The sequence below is a fragment of the Lampetra planeri genome, chromosome 18 (assembly GCF_965212315.1).
Source record: "Lampetra planeri chromosome 18, kcLamPlan1.2.h2, whole genome shotgun sequence".
NCBI classification, from domain to species: domain Eukaryota; kingdom Metazoa; phylum Chordata; class Hyperoartia; order Petromyzontiformes; family Petromyzontidae; genus Lampetra; species Lampetra planeri.
Window position 1 is genome coordinate 3,824,367 of NC_136124.1, and position 21,966 is coordinate 3,846,332.

Here is a 21,966-nt window from a genome sequence, read left to right on the forward strand (position 1 = left end):
TCCCGACCCTGATGTTACCTGGATATTTTGAATTTGCCTGTTCTCCCCATGGTCAAATAGATTTTTCTATGGGTCCTCCGGTCTTTCCCTCCACGTTTAGAAATGTTATTTTAGAGTATATGGCTGCTAAAAATGTGCACGTGATCAGCCACTTCGTTGAGCTATCATTTGCGGTCAGGTCGCTTCTGAAAAAAATATATCGAGCTCAGTGGGCCTTACCTGGTTAGATAAAAAATAAGTTTTTAGTTTACAAACAGCAAGTGACAAATTGTTATGATTTTGAGGCATGATGGTTCGAGACAATAATTGATTCGTTATTGTATATTGTGGTGATCGTAGCAGTGCCTCTCGTGGCGGCACTGGAGTCCTACCCAGCCAAGTTCATCGTATTCAAAATGAATTGATTCTTACACTGTGCGCAATTTTATTGATTAATTAATTTCAGTGTCTGTCGTGCCAGCCTAATCAGATCAACGACGATCAGTAACAATGCTTAAAGCATCATCAGCTGTGCGCCGCTAGTCGAACAGACGACACCAGAGCGGATGAAGCGGGTCGTGTTCCCGGGGGCCACGTTTAAGAAGCTTTGCAGCAGCGTTCGAAGCGCTGCCCACGAGTGGCACAGAAGCCGCAACTCCACTACTCGCCGTGTCGTCGTGAGTGCGTTCACAATTCACGGCACGATCCATCATTATGTGCCCACGGAATTTTTCTGCATAACGTAGCTACGAGTAGAAAGCGATATAAATATTCATATTTACTGACCGCGTACGCTTAATAACTCTTGGATTCATGTCGTGTCTGACGACGTCAAGGAGCATTAACCATCATGCGAACTCCGCTCATCTTCGCAGAAACGACTTTTGGTTAACCATCGAACAAAGACGGTCACCTCCTCCCACGCTATCAGATGCACTTCTGCGCCCATCTGGAACGCTCTCCACTCTGATATTAGGAAGCCACTGGAGCTATGCACTTTTAAATCTCGATTGAAAACTAATTTCTTTACAACTGCTTTTTGTGTTTAGTTTGTTGTCCTTCCCCCGCACCTACAATTAGCATGGTTGGCTGTGTACTGTGCGAAAGAAGTTCAACATACCGTACATACAAACCAAATCCCAACACATTGTGACCTGAAGGTTATAAACACTGTATTGTTCAAGGGAAACGTTGCATCTTTTTCTAGTTGTTTGGCTAATTCATTTTATTTTCGAGCGTGGGAGGAAATTGTGAGTATCAGGAGGAATCCACGCGCACGAGGGGATGACAAGATGATGATGATAGAGAGTGCAACAGACCCCTTCATCCACGCTCTTGCACTGTCTTCAATGTGTGCCGAGCTGCAACTGGTAGCCCTGTATACTTCAGGCTGCAAATATTTCAACCCTGCCGTCATTAACGAACACTGGGCGCGTTGTGTTTTTTTTTACTTGTTTAATTTAAAAAAAAGAAACATTTAGCTAACGTCCTTCCTAAGTTAAAACAAAACCTGGTGACCACTGTAGGAATGTGGAATTTCCACCCAATGACTCAGGCCTGGCAGATGGAGATGTGCGTGAATGCGATGCTTGTGTGTGGAGAGCAGTGGCGCAGTGGTGAGCGTGCCGCACTACGAATCCAGTGGAACGAGTTCGATAACCACTCGGGGACAACACCAGGACAGTGTCTTCTTGGTTCTTTCGGTAAAGTCACGTAGAAGGGAAATAATAAAATAATAAAAATCTAAAATTATTCTCACGACGTTTCGGCCACAACGCAAGCAGCCGTCCTCAGGTGAAGAACAGGTCTGTCGGAAAGACAGCGTCTGAATGGACACCACCAGGCTTGGCAGCGTATATTTAAGCTGGGTTGGAGGGGGGAAGGGGCGCCTTGACAAAGGAATTTGCATATCAAGAGGAATTTAGCATATTTTTGGGAAATGCAGATATGGGATTAGTCATTACTTGTGGAATGCGTAGGAGGTGGGGGGGGGTTCAAAGTCATATTATGCAGTATGCAGGATTAGCAGCATCATAGGGAGGGAGTATGGTAAGCAGTAATAGAGGGAAGGAATTTTAATAGTAAGGAGCTGCAGCAGGTGCGAGAATTATTTTATTATGTTTAATTTTATTATTTTATTATTTCCCTTCTACGAGACTTTACCGAACGAACCAAGAAGATGAATCCCTGCAGTCACGAAAGGTTTAAATCGAAACCAGGACAGTGATTAAACATTAGGTGTAGTTCTGGCCACCCACCTCCCTCGTGTGCTCAGCTGGCCTTCATAGGTGTTCGCTAACAGGACTTGCACCCAAGAGTCCGTTGAGGCTATCGGGGGATCTTCGCATTTGTGTTCATTCGTTCGTTTCTCCATCTGCTTGTCCTGGTGAGGGCCGCGGTGGCAGCGTGTTGAGGAGGGCGGTCCAGACCTCCCTGGCGACAGACTTTTGGCTCTTCCTGGAGAATCTCCAGACATTCCCAGGCCAGCTGAGCGACGTAGTCCCACCAGCGTGGTCCTGGGCCGGCCCCGGGGTCTTCGCCCAGAGGGACGTTGCTGCTGCTGCCCGGTAGAGTTCCAGGGGGAGTCTATCTTCTCGATCCGGAGGAGCAGCGGCTCGACTCTGAGGCTCTCCCGGATTACCGAGCTCCTCACCCGATCACGGAGAGTGGTGAGCCCGGCAACCCTGCGGAGAAACCTCATTTCGGCCCCTTGTACCCGCGGTTTCATCCTTTCGGTCATTACCCAAAGCGCATCATCATAGGTGCACGAGCTTTGGGTGGTGATGCAGTACAGCGCCCGCATCACTGCGGACGCCACACCGATCCAGCAGGTGTTGATCAGTTGACAGCTCTGCCCCTCTCACTATGAGATCCCTTTTACCAGTGGCAAAATATAGTAGTAGGTTTTTACCCTTTTAAACTGGTACAAATAAAGGTGTCAGTTTTGTACCAGTTTAAAAGGGTAAAAACCTACTACTATAATCTGCCCCTCTCTTCAACCGAGTGTTTAGAACATACGGCCTTAGGTCCGATCATACAATTATTAAGTCAATCATTAACCTTCAGCCTCAGGTGCTCTGGTTCCAAGTACACTTGCGAGCATCCTTGTGTTCGAACATGGTGTTTGTTGTTGACATTCCGTGACTAGCGCAGAATTCCAATAACATCTCACCTTTGGGGTTCAGATCAGGGGGCCCATTCCTCCCAATCACGCCTCTCCAGGTATCTCCATCGTTTCCCACGTGAGCATTGAAGTCGCCCACTAAGACTGTGGAGTCTTGTAGGCAGCACTCTATTGAGCACTGCACCCACCGTCTCCAACAAGGCCGAATACTCTGAACTGCTATTTGGTGCATAAGCAATAGACAACAGTCAGAGTTTCCCTTTCTGAGACCCGAAGTCTCATTGAGGCGACCCTGGGACAAACTCCAACTGAACAGCTCCCAGCCCAGGGGCTTGTGAGCATCCCCACACCCGCTAAGGGGCCTCTCATCAGGGGTTAGTCTGGAATAGGAGACGACCGATAAGTGTGGTTCTAGTGCCAATGCTGTGTGTGGAGGTGAGGCCAACTTTGTCTAGTCGATACCATTCCACCTCCTCCACCGGCTCCGGCTCCTTGCCCCCCAGTGACGTGACATTCCACATCCCAATACCGAGTGTCCATCGCCAAGGTCCACTCCGTCTGAGACCATCCCTTTCCCTGCCATACTGGCATCGCACCCACCACTCACTCTTCGTCCTGCGGATGGTTGGCACGTGTGTGCGCATGATTGAATGTTTGATTGCACGCATGCATGTGTTCCCCACAAAGACAATGCTCTCTCCATATAGCCGACTTGAACTGCAGGGACAAGCGGTGTTAGCGAGCACCCATTCAGCACCACACCCAGCCGCTCTTGTTTCCCCACGCCGCACCTGGCATTCATTTAAAGCCGTGTTGATCTCGGGGAGAGCTGGGACCAGTTGAGATCTCACTCACCACTCGTGTTAGCCATGGGGCACCAAGTGGCTGGCTTTCAGAGCAACCACCCGCTAAGACGACCGCTGGCGAGGTGCGATTTCTTTTTCCGGCCACACTACTCCCTCCTCGGAGTTGCATGCGCCGGCCTCAAGAAATTGTCGCCTGCCACATCAGCCGCGACAACAACAGCAGCAGCAGCAGCAGAGGCTGCGCGTCTACGCTGCACGAGCAGATCATCTCTCCGTCGTCTTTGCGTTTGTTGCACCGCTCGCGGCAGCGGCAGGGGTGGGATCCGTCTCCGTTTGAAGGGAAGCGGCTTCCCGCACGCAACCCAGTCTCGGGCGAGCACAGGGACAGCGGCAAGGAAAGCTTAGACTCCGTCCGGAATCTCCGCATCGGCGCATAGCCGCCGACGGCACCTTCTGTTTGAGGCTGGGGGGGGGGGTGGAGGTTTTTTGTTTTGTTTCTCCATGGAACAGAGGAGGCGCTGTGCTCCGGCTTGCTTTGCGCACAATCGCGAGGTAGATTTTCTGGAAAGATCCCCCCCCCCATTAGGATAATTGGAGGGCCATTACCCGTGGAGACTAAAGTGCCCCCGCCACCGTTTTAAAGCTCAAAGTGTTGTTTATTCTCTTTATCGGACGCACTAAAAGCCCGTTTAGTTTTTTTTTTACTTTGACTTTACATCGCCGGGCCCATACGCTTCATCAAATAACAGTTGGGAACAAAAAATAAAGTTTTGAAAAGGTTATCAGCCCTCCCCGCCCCTCCCCCCGCTATTCTTCGTGTGAACAGAGAAGCGGGTTGAATGAGTGCCACTGCAGATTATAGTGCTGTTAAGCGGCGACTGTTTCATTTTCATTCATTTGTTCATTCATTTATTCATTCGCGTATTCATTCTAGCGTCCGGGCCGCTTGGTGTTGTGCTCGCAAAGTATTAAAACGTGTGCAGGAATTCGGCGTGTGGCAAATGCAGTGCTCCAAGATTACGTGGTGTGTGTATGTTTAACTTCTTTTGCACCGTACGTATTCAACCGAGGCTAATATATGTCATTATGTATGTTTAACTTCTTTTGCATCGTACGCAGCGAACCGTGCTAATAGGAGATGCGGGGGGAAGGACAACAAACGGAACACAGAAAGTTTATCCTCTACGTGTTTCGTCTCTCAAGGACAGAGCAAGGTATTTAACAATTCAATTATTGCAATACAATTGCGAATGTGTGTGCAGCGTCTAAATGTAATTACCCCTCGCAGTGGCTAAGAAATAACCGAAGACCTGCGTACCTAGAGCGTTCATGAGCATGTTGAAGTAATGCAGAGAATGAGGGAATACAAATCTGCAGGCCAGAGAGGGAATTCGGATGGCCTGATGTTAGAAGTGTCAAGAGACGTCTATAAGAGGGAGGGAATTATTGGCTGGCCTTGAACAGGAGAAAGGATGGCCAATGTGTGGATAGCCAAGAGGAAGGGAATTTCAGACAGTGGAAGCAGCAGCAGAGAATGTGCATCCTCCTCCTCCTCCGCTCACTGGGCAAAGGTTGACTGACACGTTTGACAGAAGGCCTCACTTGCTGGAGCAGCGAGCGATGAGAGGGGAGAGGAGGCGTGGACGAGTCTATGAAGAACCTTGAAGATGGTGTGGGGCGACCTTGTAATTGGTCGGGGGTTGGATTGGGAACCAGTTGGGGATCAGTGTATCAGTATGACGTGGTCCCATTTAATGAATTATGGGTGTGGATGACGTAGTTCATCGTTGGATGCATTAAGCATGAGCTGAAATGCACACTAACAGGCAGAGATTGTTATATTCCATTGGTCTTATGTGTGTATATATAGGGAGCGGTGGCGCAGTAGTTAGCACGCTGCGTTACGAACCCGGCGACGGTAGTTTGATTCCCGCTCATGGCCACCACCAGTGACGATTATCTGAACCGGTCCTGATCCTCCCCTAGGTAGACTTAGCCTCAAATGAGTACCTGGTGTCATGTGTGTAAACATCGCCACTGGGGAGACAAAGGCAGTCGGGCGTGGTGCTGGTCACCCACCCCCTCGTGTGCTGTTCCGGCCTTCATAAATGCTCGTGAACAACACTTGCCCCGACAGTCTATTAAGGCGACACGGGGGATCGTATTTGTATTCATATGGTAGTGGTAGCACAGTGGTAAGTGCAGATGTTCTTAACCTGGGGTGCATGTACCCCTGCAGCCAAGGTTAAGGACCGCTGGGTTCGTGCGATGGTCTATGAACCCAGCGAGTCGAGTTTGATTGCTGCTAATGACGAATAGCAGTGGTGAATACGATGTTGAACCTGTCCTGGGACTCGCCTAGGTCTACTCAGCCTTACATGCGTACCTGGTGCAGTGTGTAAACATCTGCACTGAGGAGACAAAGGCGGCCGGGTGTGCTGATGGCCACTAACCCCCTCGTGTGCTGTGCCAGCATTAACAGGTGCTCGCTAACAGCACTTACCCCAACAGACTGTTTAAAGCTCTACAGGGTATTTTTGTTTTACACACACAGAAATATTATTGCACACTTAGGCAAACATGTAAAATCAGCGATGTGTGTTAAATGTAAATATCTGGCGCAAAGATGTTTGACAATGCGTAGCTTGTTACGTATACCACGAATCTATATTGCACGTGGTGGCTGAGGTCGTACGTGCGTATGATGTGCAATGAACCGAGTCGCTGTTGGGCTCCGACTTGTGCCAGTTCTCTCGGCCAAAGGCAGCACGTGGTGCAGGTAAAGCTCGTGATTGGTTAACACGCGGGGTGCAGGTAAAGCTCGTGATTGGTTAACACGCGGGGTGCAGGTAAAGCTCGTGATTGGTTAACACGCGGGGTGCTGGTAAAGCTCGTGATTGGTTAACACGCGGGGTGGAGGTGAAGCTCGTGATTGGTTAACACGCGGGGTGCAGGTAAAGCTCGTGATTGGTTAACACGCGGGGTGGAGGTGAAGCTCGTGATTGGTTAACACGCGGGGTGGAGGTGAAGCTCGTGATTGGTTAACACGCGGGGTGCAGGTAAAGCTCGTGATTGGTTAACACGCGGGGTGGAGGTGAAGCTCGTGATTGGTTAACACGCGGGGTGCAGGTAAAGCTCGTGATTGGTTAACACGCGGGGTGGAGGTGAAGCTCGTGATTGGTTAACACGCGGGGTGGAGGTGAAGCTCGTGATTGGTTAACACGCGGGGTGCACGCTGGGAATGTCGGGAATTTTATTGGAAGGATGGCGGTCAACAACCTTGGAGGTTCCAAACAGAATGGGGTGAAAAGCGTTGTAGATGTACAGGTTGGTCTTGTGACCCCTATTTAATTATCTTAAGACGTAAAAAAAATGTTTAGTTAAGGTTTATTTAAAACATAAATGAATATGCAAAAGAACGAAAATACGAGGGGTAAAATAATCGGTGGGGGGGGGGGGGGTGTCACAAGACATCTGGACCACCCTGTGCACAGGAGAAGGGGGAGGTTGTGATGGGTGGGACACGCGTGCGGGGTGGAAGGGGGGTGGAGGGGGGGCATTGGCCGGCGATGGGGAAGAAGACCTCAAGCGGGATGGGGGGATTTTGTCAGAGACCCTCGGAGGTCTCGGCCGTTGGTCTTGAAACAAAACCCGTGAGATTTATCAGAAGGAGAAAGAGCGATGGGCTTGTGTGGCGGTCTTAGCGTAATTATTCTTAGGTTTTTTCGGTCAAGTCACGTAGGTAAAAAATTAAAATTAATAAAAGTAAAATAAAATAAAAATCACGACGTGCCTCCGAAACGTCGTGATTTTAATTTTATTTTACTTTTATTAATTTAAATTTTTTTACCTACGTGACTTTACCGAAAAAACCTAAGAATATGAATCCTTGCAGTCACGAAAGCTTCAAATCTAGAATTAGCGTAATTAGTTTAACTGATTTGTTTCCTTTCGCTCTGGTCGCATAGGGTTGATGTCCATTTGGTAACGATAACCCTCCGCCACCCGACGGCGCCATTCAAATGGAATTGCCACGTGGAGAAATATGCCAATTGATTGAATTTTTCAGCGTACTGAGGTGTTGAAGAGCAAGATTTTGACAATTTTAAATATGAATAGTCGTAAGAGTAATAATGATATATAGATCGCTTACTTTTCAGCATTTCGGTTTGGTGTAAAATCAAATCAATTATCATATTTGCCAACGTGATAATTCGTTTGGCTTTTTTTGGTAGTGGAAGCTAATTGTATTTACATTTTGACATTATGCCTACACGACCTAGCCCGAAAGAAGCGAACTATGAATCATATTTGTCATGAAAGCATACATATTAAATTACAAGTCACCGTCTTGACCTATTAACGTGGATCTTAATTTTGTGGAAGCACTGAGCAGTGCGTGTTGGCTCTGATAATCAACGTTCGATTATCCAGGGTAATGGGAGAAGGAGGGATGGCCCAGATAATGTATACATGCATGTTGAACTTCTTTCACACCGTATGTATCCAACCGTGCTAATCGGAGGTGCGGGGGAAGGACAACAAACTAAACGCAGAAATCGTTTCTAATGAAATGAGTTTTCAATCGAGATTTTAAAAGTACATAGCTCCAGTGGCGTCCAGATGGCTGCAGAAGCGCATCTAAAAGCGCGCGATGCGGTGATTGTCTTTGTTCGATGGTTAGCCCAGAAGCCACTGTGAGGATGTTGGGAACTTGACGTGCGGCAATGGCACAATTGGGATAAACATTTGGCAACATTATAAAAGTTACGAAAGCAAGAGCAAAACCATTCTCCGGCCATTGAAGGGTGCAGACATTAAGAAGCATCAACCATCACGCGAACTCCGGTCATCCTCACAGCAGCTTTTGGCAAATCATCACTCGCTTTCAGATGTGTTTCTTCAGCCGTCTGGAACGCTCTTCCTTCCGATATTAGGAAGCCGCTGGAGCTATTAATTTTCAAACCTAGATTGAAACACTCATTTCTTTGAACTACTTTTTGTGTTTAGTTTGTTGTCCTCCCCGCACCTCCAGTTAGGATGGTTGGCTGTGTACGGTGCGAAAGAAGTCCACCATACATACACACGCGTACCTACGGCAACGAACTTGAGACTCATTGAAGAATTCGCAGTCACGGAGCATGGAGCAACAAGCCCTCCAGGTAATTAGCGCTGCAAAGCCGATGCCAAAAAAATAAGCAAACTTTCAAAACGTGCCAATTTGTGGGATTCTGCCAGCCGCTCGTAATTTGGCAAAGAACCCCCGTCCCCCCACCTTTGGCGTGGGCATGGGGCCCTTTTAAAAGGGCCGTGTGAGCGAGGCGGCTGGTGGGCGCGATGGGAGTGGTTGAGGATGGGGGGGTGGATGCACGATCGAGACGGTGGCGGTTGGGAGTCATCGTGCATTGGGGCTCGCCGCGATGCCGTCGGTGTGTTCCTACGCACAAGAACCGAAATCTCACATGTCACCTGGACCTTGGATGAAATAAGGTGTCCCCCCCACCTCACTGCACAGTGCTTTCATATTAATTAACTCACTTTATTTACTCCGTGTATGTGTATACGTGATGTGGTCAGAATCAGAATCTTTATTTATCCTGGATAAATCCGATGAGCCATGAAGCTCTTTTGTTTACGGATGTCCAGTAGTCAATTAATCAATTGGCGCGTCAATCGTCAGGGGCTGTTTGCGGCTATACTTCACCGTGCTGGTCAGCGCAGCTTGGTAACATCGGGATGGGAGTGGAGAACAGCTCAGATATCACTCGCCACCGAAGTTGGCCACGTCCCGGGAAATCAAATTCAAAGTTGCCACGGTTATAGCGCGGTGTGTAACCCGCTGCACCGCCACTCCCCACACTTTAGCTACGGCAAGGTGAGAGAGGCCGTTGAGATGGTGGCTACTCCCATCTCTCGCAAGGCCTATGGCCAGTGTAGACGAGTAATCCAAATACCCTCTAGAGGGAATCTCTAGAGCACCGTCTAGTGAAGGCCCTTCTGCCAGCAATGGAGTGAGTAAGCAATTTCAGGGCTGCTTCTTTTACCACATTTGCCTTGCTATTTTATCGTTATTATTATTCACGGACATCTGTCCACCAAGAGAGACGACCCCACAAATTTGACCCAACCCGACTACATTTTAGAAGCAGTGAAGGAGAGTGGTGTGGCCAAGCGAACGAGCCGCCTCGAGTTCAGAGGAGTTCTCTTCTCAAACCCAAAACAAAGACGAATCACGGTTGGCTACGTACGTTGCGAAAGAAGTTCAACATACGTACATGCAACTCAGCTTCGTTTGCAATGAACTTCCCCGCTGACAGAGGGAGTTAGAAACGTCCCAGGGAATCGGTGGGAGCGGGGGGGGTCCCAATATGCTCTTTGGGTCTTTCGGGAAAGTCACGTAGATAGAAAAGTAATACAATTATTATTTTATTATTTGTCCCATGAATTCCTGCAGTCACGAATGCTTTAAGTCAAGGGTCAGAATATTTCAAAGCTTTTTAAGCAGGGCCCTACATGAATAAGAAAAATAAAACATGAAATGTATTGTTTTTGGAAAATATCAATATAATACTAATTTATGGAGTTTCAAGGGTGGCAGTCGATTGCCCCATCGCCCCCACCCTACACCTGGATCCACCACTCCCCACTGAATAGCAAACGTATCAGCGGCGGTGCTGAGCCTAATTAGAGGCAGACAGGGAGGCTCGACGAGACATTCTTGAAGCAGGAGTGAATGAGTGGGAGAGCGCCAGGTCTGTGGAGTAACATTTGGCACTGATAAATGACCCACGTGTGGACACGTGGGTTCAGATGATCCCCAAGAGGAGCGCAGCAGACAGCTGCTGAGGACTTGAGAGATGAAGAGGCGGCTGGCACGGGGGACACGGGGGACACGGAGTCGAGACCAGAGGCCACATCCTGTGACTCCCAGTTCTGGGGGTCTGAATGCATATTTAAGCGGAACTTTGTCCTACTGGATTTTCAGACCAATGTTATCCAGCAGCAACAGCAGCATTTGTTTTTTACAGCAAGCAAACTGTGGACAGGTCCAAGGAGGTTTCAAAAACCTCCTTGATCTCATCAACAGCGTCAGGCTCGGTGAACAAAATGCCCGACCCGCTTACCAGATGTTATTGTCAAGAGCGCTCCGTCGAAACGACGGGACCCCATCCGCAGCAGAGGAAGCACATCGCGTTGCACAAACTCGTCATCGGTAGGGCAGCAGCAGGCGCCCCCCGTCGCACGCCCCCATATTTCACCGCGGCATTGTTTACGGCACTCCCGGCGTTTGTTTTTGCCCGTGCGGACGTCGACGGCCGCTGACGCACGCGCGAGCAAATTCATCTCCCTGGCAGAGCGACCGCGTGACCTGGACAGCGTCTCCCGTGGCACGATTCGTTGAGCTTTGACGCTCGCCGTGATGTGACGCGCGCAGCCGCGAGATGTCAGCTACCTCGCCCGGTTTACAAGAGGTCCAGGGTTCGATCCCGATCCTGACGCCTGCTGTCTATTTGGAGTTTTTGCTTGTTCTCTCTCTCTCCCCGTGGTCGCGTGGATTTTCCTCCGGGTCCTCCGGTTTTTTCCTCCACATTGAGAAATGTGCGTTCAGATTTATTTGGCCGCTGGTAAACATTTCCACCAGGCAGGCCACTTCGTTGAGCTATCATCTGTGGCCAGGTCGTTTCTGAAAAATAGGTACATGGCTCAATGGGCCTTACCTGGTAAATAAAAAAAATTGAATTCTAGTTTCAGCATGCGGCAGCGCCCACAATGAAGGTGTTAAATCCACGTAACTATCGTTGGAATAAATTAAAATATAAACAAAAAATAACAAATAAAAACATAATTCGGGTCACAACCGTTTGTCAATCTACTGCGTTTCCCAACCCCCCCCCCCCCCCCAACTGAGTCCTGCGGTATGAATGCCTACACCACAGTTTGTCGATTGTGAGTTAGCATACGGTGGGGTAAAGTGTGAGTACTCCAACCTATTCCAGCATGGAAGAGTAGGCCAAAAATACTCTCCAGAGGGAGCTCTCGAGAGCTCCCCCGAGTGGAGGCCCTTCTGCCAGCAGTGGTGTGAGAAAGTCAGTGCAGGGCTGCGCCTACCTGTCAATAAACTATTGAATGAAGGCCTCTGATATTTTGGGGGGGGGGGGGGGGTGATACAACCCTACTTCACCACGCAGGTCAGTGCGGACATGGTCAAGCGGGACGAGTCCCAGGACCAGTTCGGATATCACGTGCCACTAACAGTGGCCGTTACTGGTAATCGAACTCGGCCCACCGGAGTCATCGCGCAGTCGTTGTACAAATCAAAATTTAAAACAAGTCAAGGTCGTATCCCTGCTGCAATGGTGCAATGCTACTCTTTATTGCCAATTCCGAGGCCGTGGTGGAAGTTCCACATTCCCATGGCAGTTGGAGGCCGCTCTCTACATCTATAACACACACGGTGACCGATGCCGACGACCCATTTTATTGATCCCAGAGGGATGTGGCCCAGTTGACCTCCAACCCAGGTTTGAACTCCCAGCCTTCCTCAGCTGTGGCTCACGTCCTCCTGGACACGCAGCCCCGTCGAGTTGCAGCGGCGTTGATCATTCATCAGCGGTCAGGAGCTGTCACCACCCGCAGAAGCGATGGGCAGCTTCTGAACGCCGCTCGTGTGTTGTGATCTAGCTCACAGCCCTCATACCACTATCTGAAGCTCAGCCACTTCACTCTATATGCAGGGTGGGGGGGGGGGATACATTATTGATCCGGCATTGCTCTAATGCTGTGTATGATGGGGGAAGTAATTTAGGCCCCACCCTTATAAACATAGAACCTTGGTCACATCGCTGCTCTCTGATGTGCGCCGTGCCTACGTCGATACCTCCTTTGCACCGGCACATCCGAGTCGAGCTAGTGCGGGGCCGTCGCAGTATGGACGCCTAATTCCACCGGCTCTTTGCCGTGCCAAGCCTCGCAAGAAGATGTCTGAATCTGGCTGTGGGCCAAGCAGGGCCAGAGGCGGGGCCCAATGATGCGTGCATCGCGTGAGATGTCACTCGGCACCCCGTGTGTCGCCGTGCCGCCTACGCGACGAACCTCGACTGGTGCAATGCGCGCGACGGCAGTCGGTAACGCCGCGAGGGACTCGGGGCGCCACCGTGTTATTTCCACACGGCGTGTCGCGCGTCTCGTCACCGGCACGGCTCGACTTCCGCAGTGGGAAAGCAACCACCGGAGCCTCCCGAGCTGTGCTGGGCTAGCTCGGCACGGGCCTGGCGCGGCTCGTTTGTGCGGTGGAAAACGTGGCATTAGCAACGCTCGTAGCTCATGAGGCTACACGGTGGGTGGGGGTAGGGGTGGGGCTCCTTGCCTCTGTGTTGGCGTTTGGTGTGAGCGTCATTGTCCGTGTTACCGGAATGTCTGGAAGAGGATCCGTTGGATCGTCCGTCGCGTGCACTCGACAGCTGCTTGCTCCACAAGGTGGGAGCGTTTATTATGTCTGAAAAAGAGACACGGCCACCAGGGAACGTAAGCTCGACGCGACGGGCGGGCGTACACAAAATATGTTTGCAGCGAGTGCGGTTTTAAAACGCCGCAGCCGCTGCGGTGATTTACACGTCATTCCGTAAATGGGTGTTGCGTGACTCTTAAAAGCTTTGGGTTTCAGCGAGCATCTTCCTTTGGTTTACGTACAGCAAAGTAACAAAAGTATCTTCGTTTCCCAGTAAACTAATGCATCGGAGAGTAAATTCCGTCGAGATATATTGGAAACATATGCCGTTAAAAATCCATTAGAATAAAACAAAAATGACATTGCGACGAAAAAACCCGGCAATTTATCCTCGTCTTTAGCCAAGATAAACAAAACAAACATTCTAAAAGGCAAGAACGTAGGCAACAGATGCCGCGCTCAGGAGTAGAAACAATTCCCAGAGGATTTGCATCGGATTCTCGATGATCCCAATGTGAACTTTGGAGATTTGTTTGTGAATGCTGATGAACTATCAAACGGGGCATTTACACGCCGAGACAAAGATGGCCCCTAGTATAGCCTTGTTAGGGCAAGTGCTGTAGGCCAGCACGCCGCACAAGTAAACACGCGATGTTGGCCCGACGTTCCATGTTTCCTGGCGGTGGTGAGGTGGCGGAGGTTGGTGGCCAAACACCAGGTACCCTACTCATTTAAGGCTGAGTCGACCTAGAGGGCCAGTTAATATATTCGGGAATCAAACTCAGGCCGCCGGGTTCACGGCGCCGTGCGCTAACTGCCACACCTCCCGCACGAAGAGCCCCCGTGTAGGCTGACACCAGGCTGTTGAGGAAAGTGCTGTTAGCGAGCACCTATGAAGGCTGGCCCAGCGCACGAGCGAGTGGGTGAGGAGCACAGCTCCCAGCCTCCTTTGTCTCCCCAGTGCTGATGTTTACACACCACGCCAGGTACTCATTTATTGCTGAGTCAACCTAGGGAAGGCCCAGCACCGGCCCCGATAATCGTCAATGGATATTGGCCATGAGAGGGAATCGAACTAGGGTCGCTGGGTTCATCGCCCGGTGCGCTAACCTCTGTGGCGTCGCTCCATGAGTCGCGCACAAAGACGCGCACACACACACACACGAATGCGCACATATGCACTCACAAACCCTGCCCAAGGAAAATAACCTCTTTAACAGTCACTTGGAAACCAACATGATAGCTTGGACTCTGTTTCACTTAATTCGCAGTGCAATGACTCAAGACAATGTGGATAACTTTCCAATAAAATAAGAACTGCGCTGGGAGTGCAGCGTTGACCAAATACAAGTCGCCATTGTTAACGCCACCCTATGTGGATTATAAAAAAAGACATATAGTGTGCAACACATTACTTGATTATTTGCAATCCACTGCTGGATGACGACCTCTGGGTTTATAATGCAGTGCTTTAACCTCTGCGAAGAACGGCCTCTAGTCTGGTCAGCCACCCGCTCTGTGCTGAATAAGGGCAATTTAAAAAAAAAAACATTAGCTTACAATCCATGGCTGAAAGTTGACAACTAATTTTCGGTGAATTCGTTCTTTTAAGTAAAACAAAAATTCCCATGCATTGCCACTTCATGAATCATCTCCCGTTCCGAGAGGTCTGCAAGTTGCAGGGTGGAACGCGCAAGCAGTTCAGCGTTCATTTTAATTAGAGGCGGACCGCCGCTGTTATAAAAGATACTGTCTTCACCGCAGAGAACCGTAGCGACAAACGCGTGCAATCAGCGTGGCCTTTTCCTTCGGATTTCGTTCCGATGACGTACGCGTACGGCACCGGAACGGGAAAGAGTTGATCATTCGTGTTGCAGTCTCTCCCTTGCCCTGAATGCACCCCCCCCCACCTCATCCTCAGAGCTCTTCCCAGCTGCACAATCTCACCGTCGTCATCGCCGAAATGTAGCGACAAACGCGCGCAATCAGCGTGGCCTTTTCCTTCGGATTTCGTTCCGATGATGTACGCGTACGGCACCGGAACGGGAAAGAGTTGATCATTCGTGTTGCAGTCTCTCCCTTGCCCTGAATGCACCCCCCCCCCTCATCCTCAGAGCTCTTCCCAGCTGCACAATCTCACCGTCGTCATCGCCGAAATGTGGCTCCTGTGAGGGCGTGGGTTTGGAGCCGTCGTCTGCGTTCAGAAACAGGAAGAATTGAAAGGAGACTGACATTATTGAGATAAAGACAATCTACTCCTCAACAAAGTTGGAAAACAGTTTTGCACTTTTGCCCGGCCACGCACACACACATTTCATAAACATATAAAATTATACATATTTTATATATATATATATTTTAAATATATATATAACCGTAACGGTGTAAGTTTACGAGCGACGTGGATCCATCAGCATGGGTTGCGTCCTTGGCAATGCTTGCGGTTCTGTGCCGCCCACACAGATGAGGGCCCACCAGCGTTTGATGAACGTTGCAAAGAGGCACTGTCGCCGAGGTGATAGGACATGCGGTGGTTACGTGAGCACACCAGCGATCGTGAAATTTAATCCTTGGCTTCCAGTGTTTCTAAAACCTGCACCACTGTTTGTAAACTTCGAATAACACATTTGCAATGTACTAAAGACAATAATGGGTCGGTTAAAATATTTGTGTTCATAATGGGATATGCTTGTTACTCTGTGTGTAGGGATTCATCACCCCCCAGGCAATGTGGTGCTTTGCCGTGATTCAGGCACGAATCGAGTTATTTCAAGCAATGTAAATAATATAGCAGCCTCCAGCAGCTGCCCGTGTCACGCGAACCCCGTTGCGTAAAACGCACGAGAAATCTCGCAATAATTATTCTCGCAGCACGCGATTCAATGCGAGTGTCGCGAACCTCCGAGAATCGATGTCAATCGATCGGTGATATTTGTTCCCGTTCGAAATAAGTCCACTCGCTCCGACCTCCCAGCCAGTCAGTAGGGATATCTGGTGGGGAGGGTGAACCTCCTTCTCCCACGACTGCTGCCCGTCTACCCCAAAGTCCGCTAAGTTGCGGGAGTCGGTGACCATGACCACAACAGGGGAGCCAAGCGAGCTGGCAAGTTGGGTTTCGGTGCCAAACAATCACGATGGGCCTTTCTGAACAGGGGAATTGGTTTGTGATTAAATTTAAAAAAAGCAATAGGCCTCCCAGTTTTGTCAGGATGTTTCGACGCGTCGCTCCACATTGCTGGGAGCTTCTGATTCAGTTCCTGAAGAATCCCTCAGCACGCGGAGCGAAACGTCGGACAAGACGCGGTGGAGAGAGAGCTCCATAGTGCAGTCGCGAACTCCTCCGCAGTCGTGGAAAGAAACATTTTCTGAGTTTGGTTGATTCGCCAAAATCGACAAATGCTCATGAAAACTCGCGTGAGTGCCATAATTCGTGCGACATCCATATATTTTTTGAAGCGGCTGCTTCGGACAACAACGATTCTACCCCGTAATTATTAACCCAGCGAGCGTTTCATTGAGTCTCAATTTGCTCTCAAGAGGGTTCTGCATTTGAATGTTTGACCAATGCCATTACTGATCATTTAGCTTGTGAAAGAAAACTTAAGAAAAAGCCACCATGCATACGGGGGGCGAGGGGGTAACACTCAAAACTCCGCACGAATGGATTTAAGAATACATTGCTCGTCGGATTTCTCCGACCACCTCACATCCCACGTCTACAGGACGGGTAAGTCTCAAATCTCAGTACTAACAAGACCCCACCTTGCTTAGCTTCTGAGATGTGACAAGTTTGGATGACTGCAAAGCATGATTTTCCACTCTATGTTCGGCTGAAAACAGTTCCATAACACCGGCTTGTTAAAATGCATGAATGATTCGTCATTTATTTACAATCACAAATTCTTTGTTGGTAAAACAAAATAAATTATGGTCTTGCCCCAACAGCTATTGCCTGCGAGCAACTGATATCCTGAACCTAAAATGACAAACTGAGAATTTAAATAAATCACGGCTATAAACCTTCCTGATTTCATGCTTATTGGGTTTGGTTTGCATAGGCCCCCGTGGCTAAATAAAATACGTACGTCACGTCCGGAGGGATAGGACGGACAGACTGTCACTTCTAAATGAACGTGCGCATTGCTCGTTTATCCATTCGTATAACTCGGCCGTCTCCAAGCTATTCTGTCACTCCTATTGCTCAGTGTTTTCAAGGCACCGTGTTGTGGACACGTACTCTCCTAACCTCTCCGAACCGAAATCGGTCAAATGAGCCTTGGCTGCGCTTTCTATCTGCTCTTAAGAAAGACCAATTGCCCAAAACATGTGCCTGATATATTGTCTTATTTTATGAGACAGTGTTAATGGCAAAATATCTCTTCAGTCTGCAAAAGGAGTTTGTAATTAATGGTATGGAAAACGGTGTCTTCGACAGCATGACGAAACAGGAATCCCAGCATGCTTATCGATATGACAGTACCAGCCTTGTGCACATTCTGCACAGAAGAATGGTGATACCATCTTGATATTCAAATACTTCAATTACATGGGGAATTTCCTTTAGCTAAGAACGGCTTTACATGATGTGCGGATTACTTTGCGGATATGAGAAATTGATCGTTAATTTCATCATATTATCCGCATTTTTTGATGCGGATAAGTGGAATAAACCCCCCATGGATAATGACATCGCCCTCCCAAATGAGAGGAGTCCTCACACTCGACTATTTAATTGTACCAGCCCGCAAACATATTGGTTCATTAACGCTGCCTCGTAGCAAAACCGCGGTACAGAATGTGCGCACTTATTTACTCACGGCTGTTGCATCGCTCCTCCGGCTGGAGAAAGAACTTGAATTCCGCCTTTTAGAATTCGCGAAAAAATTCAAAGTGCTTTTTGAATGCGACGCAACGAGGATGAGGAGGAGGAGGAGGGAGAAGTGAAAAAAAAAACCCACCGCGGAGAAAATGTTGGCTTTTCTGAATCGAAGGCGAGGAACAGTGGGGGCCCACATTGCTCGCCAGCGCCGTTAGCGCTCGCAGACAGCGCTTATTTCCCCAGGGTGACTGCCCCCCCTCCCTCTTCCAGCCAAGCCTCCCATTACCTTGGCTGGGTCACACGCGCTACGATAAATACATCAGCGGGCATCGCTGATGTGGGCAGACGGCGCTGACTAAATCATTTTTTTTGTTCATAATCCACGTGAGACCCGTGCTATTTTGCGTTAATTAACGCCCTGGAATTAAAATCCATAGCCGTTGAAAAAAAAGACACGTGTCTTTGTTTTTGTTGTTGTTCTTGCTTTTTTTTGTGAAATGACAACTCTGACTTTATGTGGAAAAAATAAATACCCCGGTTGCGTGCGCGCGCGTGTGTGTGAATATTATAATTTAAAAACGTGATGTTTGCTGGATACTTGCAGCTGACACGGGATATATAATGCGTTTTTAAACGGAGGAAATTTGAACTGCGAAGCGTTCACGCACTCCGTACGAGAAGTAAGTTGTGAATTATTGGTTTCTTTCTCCCCGCGGAGAGGGCTTTTACAATTTGAGAAGCCAAGGGACTCGTTAACTAAATTCTTCAGAAATTACTGTTGACATCGTTACAGCTAATGCCCTAAGTATAAGCTCGCGGTAGCCCTTATTCATATTTCTTCTAATTTCTTGAAATGTTGGACTCCTCAGTCAGCCAATAGACACGGGGGGTTAATTTTTCAAATGCATTTTGTCATTCGCACCAAAGACGAATATTACCTCAAACAAATATGAGTGTGATTTCATCCCAGTATGCATATTTGCGTGATGTCTTTGACTGGTTGAGTTTATGCACCGTCGTTTGCACACAGTTGTTTATTTTATACGCATTTAAGGCCTTTCCCAATTCCAGGCTGTGGGCCCTTCGTCTGAGCACTGAGAGTGTAAAGAGGGCTGTGACTTCATGGTTATATCTTTCGGTGCCTCAAAAAAAATACCAGTAAGGTTTATCAAGGGGCAAAAAATGGGTTTTTCTAAGTATTTTTTTCCGTTATCACATTTTTTTGGAACACTTTAAATGTCTATTTTCTAGTATAATTATTATGATGATCATAATAATAACATTGTAATTTGCAGCCCTTTCTCAATCCACTGCTGCATTAATGCCTTCCCATGCAGCGGTGGGGGCGTGGGAGTTGTTTGACCATACTTCACCACACTGGTCACTGCGGGTTGCTGAGGGTGGGGCTCAGGACCAATTGAAATATCACTCGCCACTGATGTTAGCCGTGACCCACCCACATGCTTAGTAACGATCACGAACAAATGCTTTTACATAAGTTCGCACAAGAAACAATTAACCAGCCTAAATGTGTTTTTTGTGAGGTGCATGAGTGACGTCAGCACACGAATAGCTCATGTGTGTGAATGCAGGTGGCCCAACTACGTCGCGAAGCACGAATTATTGGCCCAAAGTTCAGACCGTGGCTGAGTTATATAATGCCCTTTATCCAGAAAGGCCTCATTGAGTCTCAACAACTCTTTTACAGGAGGGTCCTACATTGGTATGTTTGGCAAATGTGTGATCGAGAGTATTTGTGCACGTTGGGAGGGATGTCAGGACACCCAGGACACGTCCATGCCTTGACCCACGTTGTTACGTAACTCGTGAGTGTACAGGCGGTGCAATTGCACCGAGACCCCACGGCACCAAGCTACGAAGCTGCGTGGAGGAAATTAAACAGGAGGGGTGGGGGAGGGAGGCCATTAACCCCCTTGCATCAGGGCCTGTGTCAACCGGGCCGTGTCGCTGGTGGGACACGGTCCAACATTCAACAACCTACTTGCTGTACTTCACCGAAATGTATGGCACATTGCTTTTCAATATCCTTCCACCGCGTGCGCTTTGCAGAATGGTCATTTCCAGAAACATCACGCCTCCCCCCTCTCCCCCCATCAAGGCCACGCAGGGTTATTGATGAAGACCTCGAGCATCACGGCACTCGCTACGCTGCCGCCTGCCGGCCAGCTTGTATCCCCACCAGTCTCTCGTGCAGCAGCCGCAGCAGCAGCAGCGGCAACCTCGCGTGCCTCGCGACACTCCCACCCGCTTCATGGCTTAGCCGCGGAAAGCCAAGCAAGCGCACTTACTGGTTGACGCCTCTCACCCCCCCCCCCCACTTAGACTCCCTAACCGTGCGTCGCTCTCCGCAGGGCGCCGTTCTCGGCGGCGGAACCCGGCGGTGGTGGCGGTGGCGGTGCCGTCCAGCCCGGCGAACGTCCTCTCGCTCCTCTCGTCCTCTCGCTCTCTCCGCCGTCAGGGGTAGGGCCCCGGGGTGGGGGGGGGCAGCCGTGAGCGATGCCGGCGGCCCCCCGGGGACCCTCTGGTGGCTACGGCCGCATCGCGTGCGCTCTGAGCTAACGGCGGGCGAGGAGAGGCTGCGCGTGGCGGAGCGCCAAGCCTCGTCGCCGCAGCTGTCTGGGGTGGAGCGGGCGGGCTGGGGTGGAGCGGGTGGAGCGGGTGGGCTGGGGTGGAGCGGGCGGGCTGGGGTGCGCAGCGGTGGTGGAGGGAGCGTTCCGCGAAGCGAGAGGGAAGGGAGCAGGAAGGCGGGGAGCAGGGAAGCGGGCGCCTTAGTGGGGTTAGTTAAGCGACCGTGACCCTTGCGCGTAGCCAATTAGAATCAGAATCTTTATTTATCCTTGAGAAATCTTACGAGCTATGAAGCTCTTTTCCCACAGGTGTCCCAGTCGCCAGTGCGCTCAGCCGGGGGAATTCTATATTAGCAGGAGGCAAACACGACGCGAGCCATTAGTTCTGCATTGGAATTTGAAAACATATTTTCTCTCTCGTCGCAATCAGACATGTATGCAGTTTGTGGCTTTGTTATTCTTTCACGCTTGCCCGTCATCTCGAAGGCAACCCTATTAAAGTGCACTTCTGTGCGTATTTAATCTGCTCCAACAACATAATGTGCAGTGAATTTGGACGAGACGGCGGTGTGGCTTGAATTTATTTGAAGGCTTACTGGAACGAACTCGCGCCAATTATTCTGAACGGCGAAGGCAACGGATTGCAAAAAAAAAAAACACAAAAGCCTAGGCATGTAAATTGCACTCAAGAAGTTTAATTATCTCCATTTTCTGTCATTACCGCACTCAGGCCACATGCCCTCGACCTGTCAGCGATGAAGAAGCCATGGCCACCGATATGTTTAAGGTCACAAACAAAGACAAACATCCCCCGTAGATTCTAGATTTGAAGCTTTCGTGACTGCAAGGATTCATACTCTTATGTTTTTTCGGTAAAGTCACGTAGGTAAAAATAAATAATAAAAATAATAGAAATAATAATAGAAACAAAATTCTGATTTATAATTTAGGTTGTTTCGGTAAAGTCACGTAGGTAAAAATAAATAATAAACATAAAAATAATATAAATAATAATAGAAATAAAATTATATATCATAATTTTATTTCTATTATTTTTATTATTTATTTTTACCTACGTGACTTTACCAAAACAACCTAAATTATAAATCATAATTTTGTTTCTATTATTATTTCTATTATTTTTATTCTTTATTTTTACCTACGTGACTTTACCGAAAAAACCTAAGAGTATGAATCCCCCA

General features: G+C 48.9%; 1 protein-coding gene and 1 long non-coding RNA gene across 10 annotated transcripts in view; one reads left to right on the plus strand and one right to left on the minus strand.

The window, feature by feature from the left end:
- The window catches only part of LOC144723508 (SPARC-related modular calcium-binding protein 1-like), a 67,720-nt gene that overhangs the window by 14,873 nt on the left and 30,881 nt on the right, over window positions 1-21,966 (minus strand). For 7 of the 8 annotated variants that reach the window (XM_078602319.1, XM_078602317.1, XM_078602316.1 and 4 more), the window contains exons 6-7: window positions 15,498-15,584; window positions 13,319-13,405 (exon numbers count right to left, since the gene is read on the minus strand). In XM_078602319.1, the coding sequence (XP_078458445.1) occupies window positions 13,319-13,405; window positions 15,498-15,584 (174 nt within the window). The remainder of the gene's footprint in view (window positions 1-13,318; window positions 13,406-15,497; window positions 15,585-21,966) is intronic. The other variant, XM_078602320.1, reaches the window with a different exon arrangement.
- LOC144723510 (uncharacterized) lies at window positions 511-20,837 on the plus strand. 2 transcript variants are annotated; one of them, XR_013586203.1, is made up of 3 exons: window positions 511-656; window positions 5,029-5,123; window positions 20,549-20,837. It is a non-coding gene; the product is annotated as an uncharacterized LOC144723510 (long non-coding RNA). The 2 variants fall into 2 exon arrangements; XR_013586204.1 differs by lacking the exon at window positions 20,549-20,837 and adding an exon at window positions 15,472-15,656.